This window comes from Morone saxatilis, unplaced genomic scaffold (assembly GCF_004916995.1).
Source record: "Morone saxatilis isolate NCDOM2014 unplaced genomic scaffold, NCSU_SB_2.0 Contig21, whole genome shotgun sequence".
Classification (NCBI taxonomy): domain Eukaryota; kingdom Metazoa; phylum Chordata; class Actinopteri; family Moronidae; genus Morone; species Morone saxatilis.
This window is the reverse complement of record NW_023339774.1, coordinates 5,882,417-5,895,329: the sequence shown is the minus strand read 5'-3', so window position 1 is coordinate 5,895,329 and position 12,913 is coordinate 5,882,417. Positions and strand designations below refer to the sequence as shown.

General features: G+C 41.6%; 1 protein-coding gene across 1 annotated transcript in view; it reads left to right on the top strand.

The window, feature by feature from the left end:
* Positions 1-12,913, top strand: part of rxraa (retinoid X receptor, alpha a) — a 96,098-nt gene that overhangs the window by 82,657 nt on the left and 528 nt on the right. The window contains exons 7-11 of the mRNA XM_035668273.1: positions 5,642-5,771; positions 7,444-7,576; positions 9,727-9,818; positions 11,725-11,830; positions 12,856-12,908. Of these exons, the coding sequence (XP_035524166.1) occupies positions 5,642-5,771; positions 7,444-7,576; positions 9,727-9,818; positions 11,725-11,830; positions 12,856-12,908 (514 nt within the window). The remainder of the gene's footprint in view (positions 1-5,641; positions 5,772-7,443; positions 7,577-9,726; positions 9,819-11,724; positions 11,831-12,855; positions 12,909-12,913) is intronic.

Genomic DNA, 12,913 nt, shown 5'->3' with positions numbered 1-12,913 from the left:
GGGTCCAAGTCTACTGCCAGTAAGATTTATAGAAAGGAAAGCAAAATGTTCTTCAGAGTTATGGCTTACACTTTATTTTCCGCTTTCCAAAATCACACTGGAGCTGTCCCAACAGTGTCCACATTTTTTATTTTCTCTATTTTTTTTTTCTAGCTGCAAGTAGCTCTTATATCTTTCAGAAACAGCACACTTTAAAATGAATCTGCATACTGACATCTGAGCACATGATGCAGTTTTGTCATTCATAGTGTTAATATGGTACTCATTGTCCAGTTAGAATTGTCATGTAGGTTAAAATCAGTACATGCTATTGGAAAAGCCTTATATTTTCTTTGTTTCCAGTAATAAAGTCTAAGTCTAAGATTGACAGTCAGGAAGTTTATCAACACCCTGCTCCCTGCTGGTAAATATGTTGATGAATTCTGGGTGTGATTACTGTTTGTCCTCCCTTTTTTAGTCCCTTTGGAGGTGACTGCTTGTAATGAAGTGCGCTGGTTTACCTGTTCGCCTTGTATCAGCTACTAGACTCAGCTGTGAGTTTCCTCATCTATTGCCTCAGTATCAGCTGGGCACTGTGGGCTGTCTTTGACACAGAGGAGACTAAAAGTGATGAATAATGCAACAGGCAGACCGTTCCTGAAAGCATCCCACAAAGCCTCAGCTTTCTCAGGAATTCTGCTGGAACATGAGAGAGTGGAGCTGTGCAGCAGCCTAGCAAAGGAGGTGGGGGGTTGACTGAAGCAAAGAGGGGGAGAGAGGAGAGAGGGCTTCTTCTGGGATTCATCTGCTTCAGGGGGAGGGAAATGTCCTATGAAGTAAAGGTAGAAATGTGAAGGCTGTTATGTGAGTAAATGGGAGCTATTTTGGGGACCTAGATGGAAACGTAGGAGATGAGCGTTGACATTAGGGAGACGGAGAAAGAGTGGGAAGTCGCCGGGGAACGGCTGGCAGCTCAGACACACTAATGCACTGAGTATGTTTGGGCTCAGCCATGGGGAGTCCCTCGATGCCCGCTGCCTGCTGAGGAGAGATGAAAACAGCACTGATATACGGATGTACAGGGCTGAGACTTTTGTTTTTCCAACTTAAAGTGGAATCATAGTAGGACGTTATCATTGTCCAAGTTCCTGACTCTGCTCAAGCTGTAATTACAGTAGAAACACAACTGTGTTTGTTTGTTTTAAGTATGAAACGTTTGGTCTAATGAAATGTATTTACCTTAACGTGAAATCTATTTATAGAAGAAACTCTCCCTATTTATATATAATGTTGATTTGAACCATATTTGGTGATCACTTGATGCGTCATCATTTCCTCAATATCTCTTTGAACATTGCTTAAGTTATGCATTATGCTTTTTTTGTAAATACTGCTGCCAAGACGTTTCTTTCATATTTAAAGGGTCACTTTACCAAATTCAGAGCATTGCACCTACAGGTCAAGTATCAAGCATTGCCCATGATTTGGGTTATTGGTTTTAAAATGTTCCTCTGAAACTTGGCTGCCACCCCTATACATTAGAGCTGGAAGGAATTTAGGTTTGAGTGTTTTGAACATCATTTTGGAGTTCTTCTTGAGTTCCTCTTTTTGAGTTCTTAGCCCTACTAACAAAACTCCGTTCACCTCCATTGTATTAGAGTGGCAGCAGAGATCTCAAGATACTCAGAGGCGTGCTCTGGTGGGGCAGGTGTGCAGTTTCTGTCCACCACGGCTAAGATGCACAGTTTGATTGGTGGCCATGTTGGAAAACCGTTGTCCTCACACTAGCAACTGGTTGGTTAAGCCCTCTTGCTGATGTTCACCGCTGGCAGTTGGAAACAAGTGGCTGGTGATGCCATGTGACACGGAGCACATGGTCTGTCTGCAGCCATCCACAGTCCAACAGCAGTGACAGGGACAGCAGTGCAAAGGCCATTAGGTATTCCAAATGGCGAAAACTGGGGGAAAAAAGTAAATTAATTGGGGGAAGAGAGAAATACTTACTGTATCTAAAACCTGGGCAAATAAAACTGAAAGTATCTAGTAGGAGTAAGCAAGAAAACCTCACTTTGAAATGACCTTTTAACCAAACTAGAGCCCAGTAGAGCATCGGCATGCAGGTTGTCCACTCCCCTTTCCCTGGAGTTCGGTCCCTCTGCAGAGACCTCACAGCCCCCCCCCCCCCCTATTGAGATCTGCTGCCCCGTGCTATAATTGATCACAGGGCCCAGGCAATGACTGTACATCATGAATAGGCCACCGCCACTTTCTAATGGCCGGGGTCTGGCCAACCTGAATAAAGTGTGTTTATCTCATGGTGACCTAGAACAGGAGTTAAACAGGCGTTAGTAATTTGCCTTTAGTAGGGCAAGGAGACGACTTCTCTTAAGGAGGAGGAGGAGGAGGAGGGAGGGTGCTCTCCTTCACTAATCCTGGGGGTGTTTCTTTACTTCTTTGTCTGTCTCTCCTTCTCTATCTCTGTCTTTGTATCATTTCTGGATGGCTGCTTACCATCTATGCAATCATGTATGTGAAGGTTTAGTTCCTTATCTTTTCCCTGAACTTAAGGCAGGAAGCGTTGCTGTTATTTAGATGATTAGCTGATGATCTATCCACGCTCCAACGTGAGGGCGGTAAAAAAAGTGGGACACTTGGCTAATTCATTTTCATACTGATCTGTATGAGTACCCAATTTTCTCCCTGTTGTCACGCTAGTATAGTCTGGTTCAAGCAGAATAATGAAAAATTGAAAGGCAAATCTTTCGTCTCCCCTTCTCAAGTGATAAAAATTTCATAGGACAGTATGCAAGCCTGGCATTTCTCTAAGTTGCTGGGATGATCGACTATGGCGTTGGTGTGTGCGTGGCTATACCCTTTGATTTGCTGGGATTGAAGACAGAGTTGTTTGTGGCTGGCTTTTAAAAAAAGTCTGCTGAAGGGGCTAAAATCCAGTAACTTCAAATTTCTTCTCTTACCTTCTATCTCAAGTTTCACTTTTTGTCCGAGGGTCCTCCCACTTATTTGCTTCCTATTTGTCTGCTGTTATCGTTACAGTGAAAGAAGTAGCTCTTACAGTTGAGTTGCAAGGTAATTCCCAGGTGGAGGTTAATGATATTCTCTCACAGATCACAGTAGGGCTCCTCCATTGTGGCCCGATAACATCCTAAATGCTGCCTGTGACTTGAACAGTAAGTACAGTAATGTGACGCCTGAGGATTGTTGCTGGAGAGTGTAAGCTCCTCTCCCCTGTCATCTCCGCAGACTGAGGCAAAGAAACCAGGTCAGTGTAAACACGGCTAAGATAGCCATACAACTTTCATGAGGCTTGCCATGTTTAACGAGAACCCTGGGACTTGTATTCTTATGAGGGGTGGCTCGACTGTGGCGCACACTGAAGCCCCTTTTGGTTTTTCTTTGTTTTGGCTGGGGCTGCCCTTTGGAAAGAATTAGCTGAATCTGTTTATGTGTTTTTGAGAGGAAGTGCAGCTCACGAAAAGTGTCGCGCTGAGCTGTGCCGTCCACGTCTCCCACGGAGATCAGATGCTGAAATATTCATAGGATGCCTGTTTTCTTTCTCCCCCCGAAGGAAAAAAAAAAGGAAGACTTGCAGCTCTCAAAACAGTGTAGGCTTTGTGTCTGCTTTACGTTTTTCATATCTGTGATACTCTGCAGTCAGTGTGAGTTTCACACCGTAGGGAGGGAACGTGGAGGAGAGGAAGGGATAGTCTTTGGCCCGCATATTATAAGAGGAGAATGTGAGTGGAGGGATGTTTTCCCCTTCATCTTGAACTAATCTTCTCTTGAGAGCTGCAGTTGATGTCGGGATCCTCAGAGCTTTTAGCATCGATTGGTGGGATTTGGAGAAGGAAGTTGGGGAGAAGTTGCTGACTGTCTTTGTCGGAGTGTGAGTTCACACAGGGATACTTGGAATTTAAGGATGTTGACTTGATTCAAAATTATGCAAAGCATGTGCACAAAGTCTTTGTTTATACACAAGCATATCGAGGGATATGTACGCCTGGGATGATGACGAGTAATTGTCAGAGGTTGACAGTATTGTTTGGGATTTTTTTTCCCCCCTGCCCACATGGATTTACATTTTAGAGAATAAGTCATACTGCACGTGTGTTGCATTAGTATTCCACCACTGCTCACAAACTCCCTGTTGGTTAAAGAATCATGCCTCCCAATCTGATGTAACAGGACAGGACAGGCAGTCTTTGGACTGGCATTTCAGTTGCACACTGAAATGATTGTCTCATCTGCAGTTATGATTTACATACCATATTCTTCAGGTTCAGGTTCTGTTAAGTTGACTAGTTTGCTTTAATTTTTAGGGCAAGAAAAGAAACACTCTGAGTAAATTAAATAATTCAACAATTGTAAGGACCAGAGTGTAATTCCTGGCATAGAAAAAACATTTGAGAAAACAGCTTTTAGACCATAATGTAGGTTCTAAAACCCAGTCAGCAGCCTTTTTCATTGGTAAATACGGGTTTACTTGATTCCAAGGGAGCTGAACTTAAATACTAATGAAATACGGGTTTGGGTTGAAGAGGTAGGTGTTTTGCAATTGAAGACATTTTTACATTTAATGGAGAATTCTTACAAAGTATATCTACAATGTTCACTGCAACACTTCAACTATTTAAGCCCCTAAGAGAAGAGAGGCTTCTTAAAAGCATATGCACAATGTCTTACATAACATACACTGAAATAATAAATGTGTCCTTGTCTGTAGCCAATCCTACTTCTGACAATCCTCCATCTCTTCCCAAAGTAGATCTAAAAGAAAAGAAAATGATTGTAGCTTTGTCTTTGGTTCACTTGCACCTTTTTATTTCATGAAGAACTAGGCAGTGTGTCTGTTTTGGGCACTGAATGGACAATGCGACAGCCCACTCCATTACCAAGAAGTGCTTCTTCTTTATTTTATCAAAATCCAATGTTTTTTTTCTTCTCAGAAATGATCTCCTTAAATTACGTCAGTTATTCTTCTGAACAGGTATTACTTGGAAGGTACTTGGAAATCTAAAAATGGATACACTATCCAACTATGAATGCACACTAGCTTTTGATACATAATGTAGCAAACTTTTGTTTCAGTCATATTACATTGAGAATAATCATACACTGATTTTAAGTATTACTCAGAACAGATATGGATAATCATTAAACACAATCATTTGCTGAGTGTTATAAAGCCCTGCCTTGTCTGGTAATAAAGTCCCATTTGAGCTCCTAAGCGCTTATTATGTTGTGAAGCGTCAGTAGAGTGTCAGGAGGGGCCTCTGGAGCTCCACTAGCTGTCCAAAAGGCTGATTTGTGTGTCTGCTAAAAGGTCCCCAAAGAAAAGAGTCTGTTCGGTGAAAGTGTTGTGCTCTCTGCAGGTATTTCCTCCACGAGCTGTGACAGAATCACAGTTTGTTTTGTCTTCCTACCAGCTCCTCTTTAGAGGATATTATTCATAGCATACTAGTCAAACGTTCTCACTCTAAGGGTGAATGTGCACGTGGTGATAGGTGGCTTGACCTGACTCCAGGCTCTCAGCCAAAAGAGACCCACAGGCTGTAAAACATAAAGATGACACCTTTTCATTTCATGCATTACCTGGATTTCTAACCTTCAGATTTGTGTCTGTTTTGTATCCGTTTCCCTGCAGCCGAACGACCCAGTGACAAATATATGTCAGGCGGCTGACAAACAGCTCTTTACCCTGGTAGAGTGGGCCAAGAGGATCCCCCACTTCTCTGAGCTGCAACTGGACGACCAGGTGATCCTTCTACGAGCAGGTAGGTTAAAATTAGCTTAAACCAATTTTTCCACAAACCGACTGACATTAATCATAATTTTATTCCATAATGACCTCTCCATGAGATATGTGGATTCAGTCACATATGAAAAAAAAAAAGGAAATTGACAAATTCATGGCACCCAGGAGTTGAGATCAAATACTGTACTAATAAGCACACAAACTCTGGCAAAAGCTTCAATACTACTTGAATCTAGCCATTATTATTTGAACAAACAGCTAGATTGATATTTTTAATACTGTTTTAAGCAGTTTTTTAAAGGCCCTGCACACCCATACATATGTTTTTCAGTTTTTATGACAGATTACAACACAGATAAGATAGGTAGGTTTGGCGGAGCTACTGTACAAGCTGAAGGTATAATATGTACTCTAGTGAGAGTGTGAGTAGTGTACCGAGAGTGAAGGAAATGCCCATTCAGCACAGCACAGTTGTGAGAATAGGTTAAAAAAGAGCAAATAGAAGAGTATATACTATTGTTCAAAATAGTCAAATGTGAACATTTTGCTTTTTAGATAAAATGGCAGTTATTTTGGTAGCATTCAGCCAAGCATTTTGTTTTCCAAATCTTGGTTAAAATGTGTAATTTTTATGATCCTATACAATAGTAGATACACATTGATGTTAGAATATGGACAGAAAAACTCAGCCATTGAAACCGTCTATGAGAAGACACACTGAACTGCTAGCGCTAGCTAGTATCTAGGTAGAAAAATCTCAGCAAAACAGAACTGAACAGACTAATTTGGCCATAACCATGAATAACTCTCTTGGTCACATGACTGAGAAAAGAGATAGATCCACCAAGGTCACAACGGCTCACTGTGTGCATCTACTGTATGTGGACAAGCGAGCTAACCGCTCAGGATCACAGAAGCGGCAACAGAAAAACACACAGTGAATCATCTGTCACTTCTCTTACATCCACCAACATCACATGCAGGAAGGTCTTTCGGGTTCTCCCAACACATTGCCCTTGTTGCCTGCCTGTCGCTCCAAATTACCCCATTATATTCTAAACCCACCTTGAGGAAAAATAAAATGCTATTAGCCTACACACTCGTCTAATACTTTGAAAGAAAAAAAAGAAACCCCCCCATCATTCCTTAGCCTTCACACATACAATGATGGAGAGACTTCAGCAAAGCAGAGAGAGACGTTATTCTGGAGAGCTCGTCTCTTCTCGGCTCTCAGGTTTTCTATAAATAACCGCTTTAGTTCTGCTTTATCACAGATAAAAGCGTCCCGGCTCCTCTCATACCCGACTCAACTCTGGGGAGAAGAGGCGAGTGTTGCCAGGCAGAACAGTTAAAGGAGCCCTGTCACTCAAAAGGCAGCGTCCTGTGTCTTCGATGCTCTCTGTGTCAAGCCCCTGCTTTGGCACATCAAGCCTGTTGTCTTTATTGTTATGGCAGGCGCAGTTCATCCCTTTTACACGCTTGTCTCTTCAGAAAGCATGATTCAAATGTCTTAGTAATAACCTGATGCCTGTGCTTGAGAAAGCTGCACGCTTTCACTGCGCAGCTTAATTGATTCATTGGAATTCCCCCTTTTGTTGTCAGTTTCATTTTGCTTGAATGCTGTGTGAACTTTTGTACTGGGATTTTTCCTTCATACTTTTCCTCGATCCCTCTCCCCATCTCTGCCGCAGGTTGGAATGAACTCCTCATTGCATCATTTTCGCACCGTTCGATAACGATTAAAGATGGGATCCTCTTGGCGACCGGGCTGCACGTCCATCGCAACAGCGCCCATAGTGCTGGAGTGGGAGCCATCTTTGACAGGTCATTATTCCCATGTTACTAAACTTTCTTGTCATTGTGTTTAAACTAGGTGCAACCTACAGCCACCACTTTTAATATTTTAGATACCGTTTTCTAATAGAACTTATAAGTGGTTTATGAATTCTACCTAACTGGCTTTATTAGTGGTTAATAAATAAATAAATAGGTCAGTAATAACCTATTTAGGACAACATGGTTTACCGGATTATGTAAGAAACTCTGGCTGGTAGCATAACTGTCTTTGGGGTATAAGGTAGTTAATGGCTTACTACTGCTTTGTTTACTGCGCTGCATTAATAAATAATGTATGAACTATTATAAATGTACGCACCCCTTAGTGTAGTAATGTCTTTTTTGAAAGTGGTGTAATTTAAGGCATAATTAAGTTGTAACTTTATCAATCAGTAATAAGCCATTAATAATGAGAAGTTTTTGGTTGAAAGGTTTCGAACAAACTATTGTTATGCTCCTTCAGCATAATTAGCTTTGTCTTTATAGGTAGCTCAAAAGATAACTTTATTAATACCTTATTACACATCTATAAAGCATTGTTAAATGATTTAATAAGTAATTATACATGTGTACAACCTCTATTAAAAACTTCTTGGTAACATGTTAGGCATACTTGAAGTTGTAGAATGAGACAATAATAAATAATTCATTATTCGTCAATCAGTTATAAGCCATTAATAACGATGCTTGCTAGGTTGTGTATGCGTGTATATACTCCTGCCTGATAACTTGCTTTGTATTTTAAGTAGTTTAAAAGTTATTAATGCTGCATTAGTGATCTATAAAGTAATAGTCACAGCTTCAAACAGCATTTGATACAGATGTTTCATTAGAAAGTGGTTTCATGATATGCAGCATAGTAAATGTTCGTTCTACTGAAATATCACACCCAACCCTGGAGTCACAAGCGTGCTTTATGAAAGCAGCGCAGGAACTATTGATTGACTCCAGTATATTAAATATGTACACCCGTGTGCATTAGGGGTCACACAGAAACACTGAACTGCTGAGAAAAAATAAAAACTAAAAATCCATGCAAGTCACTCACTGTGATGTCGGGTGTGTGCACGAACCACCCTGGTGACCGTTATTGACTTTCCAGCTGTCTGACAGACTGAAATCTCACATGAGTCTGCGGTGTCTGTTCAGCAGCATCACACCTCGAGCTGAACTGAGAAGTTCAAAAAGATACAAGCAGTATGTTTTTTATTTTTTATTTTTTTTAGGTTTTTATTGAGAAATATTGAACCATTCTGGGCCGGTGATCAATCATTCGCTTATCTTACCAGATAATATATCAGGTGCTGTCATCAAACCCATATTAACAGCAGCCTTCTTCTTCTCCAGCCTCTGTGCTCAGTCATCTGCCACAGGATATCTTCCATCTCTGGGCATTAACTGCGGCAAGCATTAAGATACAGCAAACTGATAGTTTCTTTATCTACTCCTCTCTCTCTCCACTGCACAAATGAAGAGACTGATTATCTTAAACACTTGAGTCTTGTCTTTTCAGTTTCTTTTTCTTTCTTTTTTTTCCTCTTCTAGCCCTGTTGTTCCTCCTCAGAGCAAATTGAATTAGAATGAGCCACAATTGACTTTACTATCCGAGTGAGTTGGAGGGGGCAGAAAGAAACGGAGTGAGAGGGAAAATAAAGAGCGACTGAGGAGAGGGTGTGACCGAGTCAAAGAGGGGTGAGGAGTTCGAGCGACTCCACGCGCTGACACTCCCACCAGTGATGTCACACGCAGACAGTGGGAGTGCTGGTGTTATATTACAGCTTGTGTTTACTCTGTGGCTTTCCTTTTATGAAAACCATGTACTAAATATAATTACTTTGCAGGGTTGTAAACCTTTCCACTGATCTAACTGTGCCTATGTGGGCTGAGAGTGTGCTTGTGTGTATTTGTTTTTAAATAGATTCGAGCTGGATAGTATTTAAACCATATTTGTGTGTGTGTCATTTACAAAAATGTACCAATTAGACTCAAATGGTTTCCTGTGATCTTAACTCTTCTGGCACTCGTTAGTTTGTCTGATAGAACACGAAAATAGCCTGGTAGCCAAGACGGATTAAAGAACCCGATGTCGAATGAGCCACATCTTTAACTTTATTTTATTTGTTTTCTCTTTTGTGCAGGGTGCTCACAGAGCTGGTGTCAAAGATGAGGGACATGCAGATGGATAAGACAGAACTGGGGTGCCTTCGAGCTATAGTCCTTTTCAACCCAGGTAACTATCGCTACGTGTGCGCTTTCATTTGAAAGAAGCTGCAAACTAGCTCTTTCGGAGATGTGTGGGTTTTAAAAGAACATTTATTGTTTAACACTGTCTTTTTATTCAAGTTTCCATTCGACTTTGAACCATCAGCTGACAGTCAGGGAGATGTCTGAAAGCTGTCGCAGAAGGGGAAAGTAAAATGTAACGAATATGTAATAACAGCCTAAAAGGTTCCTAGCTACATGTTAGGCATCAAAACCAGATATTTCCAGCGTGTGAATGCGCTGAGAGAACAATCAGAACTTTTATTCTAGTCCAAAGATCTTAATGTGCTTTTGGGCTGCCACTGTTTCCAGCTATAACCAAGAAAAACAACATTTGACTGACCTTAATATTGCTAGAATAGAATATGACTCATTAGATGACCTGAAGCTTTTGTGACACTCCACCTAAAATCTGTTTTTTAGTATCAAACTCTCCTTCAGCGTGCTGGACAGCTGCCTGTAAAAAGAGTTAGTAGTTTTCTTCATTGACACAGCTGGAATTATCTGTTCCAATGGCAACAATCTTTAGTTGTCTTAGTATATTTTCTCACCAAAATGTGGATAAATACAGCTCTTGAGGTGGGGCTTTCTAGCTTCGAGAAGGACGATCGTAGGGCACAGAAGCAGTGCATTCAGCCATATGTGTACAGTGTACTTGGTATAAGGATGGAGAAGAGGATTATGCTCCACTGGGATCCTGTAAATGACTGAATCTAGTGTGATCTCAGAAGCAAGGAAGCTACATATGTTTTACATCGACCTTTCAAGCCAGCTGGAGAGTTTTGATAGTCAGATTTTAGATTTTGGGCGGACTACCCCTGTAGGTTTTGAACTTGTGACTAAGCTTGACCTCATTAATATAACGTAACAATTGGGAACAGATTTGGACTTGCCTTTGTTGTCTTTGAACTTGACTTTGGACTTCTCTTGAGAAACTGAGACTTGCTTGTGACTTGTAAAACTGATGGCTCCCCCTCTGCATAGCGCTGAGGTAGAACCAAAAGAAAAGCGGGCACAGTGCTTATTTGATTGATGAACGTACTGAAGCAATGAATTCCTGTGTATTTTATAATATGACATTCTCGTGTGATTTTCCTTTTCTGGCAAATGTCAGGCCAAAGAAAGCTGGCGAGTTTTCTCTTGCTAAGGCGTGTGTCCCTCCTGCTATCAGCGTGCTGTTCTGTATTTAGACCTCATCCACATGGCGCTGAAGTACACTAAACCAACCCATGACTGTAACCCAGGTTTTTAATGACTCAGTGCGGGAGCCTCCCTCCATCCCTCTGGGAGCTCCTGTGGATCAGCCCAGACACACTGATCCTCTGTGTTCCACATTTTGATCAGGCCACATCCAGGCCCACCGGCCAGGGTTCACTTCTCGGCCTGATCCCTTGTTAATTAGGGGTTCACTAGACTGGCCTGACCGAGAAAGCAAAGGGTGGAGGAGGGGACGGCGAGGCTAAAAAGGCCCTCGGTCCTTCCTTTCCCACACTGTGCGGTCGGGTCCAGCCGCTGACAACAAATGTTCATTCATTGTTGACCAGTTGTACAATGCTTTGTTCGTCAGAAATGTTAATCAATGACGTGTTTGTTAGTCAAAAATGAGTCCTCCAGTGAAGCTTAAATTAGCACGGCCTAATTGGACTAACCCAGAATGTGGTGACACGCCCACAGTGAGCCTGCAGTGTTAAAACTCAACTTGTAAGTTAGTAAGGCTTTGCTCCCCATCATAAACTACTGCAAGGAGCTCAATGGCCTCAAATACAGGACTTGTAGATGGAAAAAGGCACAAACATTTTGTCCCCTCTGACATAGCAGTTACATTTGTTGTTGTTGATTATTTTTTAATACTGCTTTTGTGTGTGTTTCCACAGACTCTAAAGGTCTGTCCAACCCCAGTGAGGTAGAAGCTCTGAGAGAGAAAGTGTACGCGTCTTTAGAGGCGTACTGCAAACAGAAGTACCCCGAGCAGCCTGGCAGGTATGGATGCAAACACAGAAATGACTGTACACATCCCCAGACGCTGGTTCTGAGATAAACTGTGCAATCTAAAGATAAAGAAAGAAAAAGAGCGTGGCTCGCAACTCGTATTTATCTTGAGTTCCAATCCACACAGGCCTTCATCCAGTAGAAGTACAGTATCCACATAAGCAATTATTTTTATCAGTACACTAGCTTTGGGTTCACCCTGTTATTAGATGCAATTGATTCCTTGCACAGATGTACTGCATATATGTATTAGTCTTTTTTTACCTGACTAAGGGGGTTGTGTGCATCAGATCATTACAAAGTAATTTTATGTATGAGTTGCGAGCCTCACTCTTCCTCACTCTCTTCATACAGATTTTCTTGTCACTCTCTTCGGGCGTTTTTGATGAACAAATTGCGTATTATATTAGTGAGAAAAAAAGTTCAGAGATTAAAGCTTGTGTGTTGTAACCTCACTGCGCTCTCCTGACAATTAGCTGCTTGGATGCCAGATAGGTCTGACAATAAGTAAAGAAAAGGGCCTCATGCAACATTTTTTGATTCTTATCCAAAATCAGTCTTCCTTTTTGGGTTTACCTGTATGAGGGGTTCCAAGTCGCATGACTAAATTCTCCTAACGGCACGAAATTGTTGTAAATCGATTGTTTCAGCCTGATAAACGCCAGCTGTTCAGGAGTAGGTGGGCGTTTGTGAGATTGGATCATTTGCATGGCCCCTAAATGTCTGTATGTGTATAGGTGTTCAAATTGTGGGCAAATTTCATTCACAGAAATGTTATCCATTAAACTAAAAGTTTCGGATTGCGCTTGCTGTCTGAAATCAGCAATCAGCAAGTTATTTCGAACAATTCCATTACTTTAAGTGCGCAGTGGCCCAACATGTGGCTGCTGCACATTATATTAAAGGCTCTGTGGTATCCGTGTTTATCTTCAGCATCATCACCCCATCTCTTCCTCTTCCTCTCGGATGTGTGACACTGTCTTGGTGTCTAATTTTTGTCCCGTGTGTTGTGACAGATTTGCCAAGCTGTTGCTGCGGTTACCGGCGCTCCGCTCCATCGGCCTCAAGTGTCTG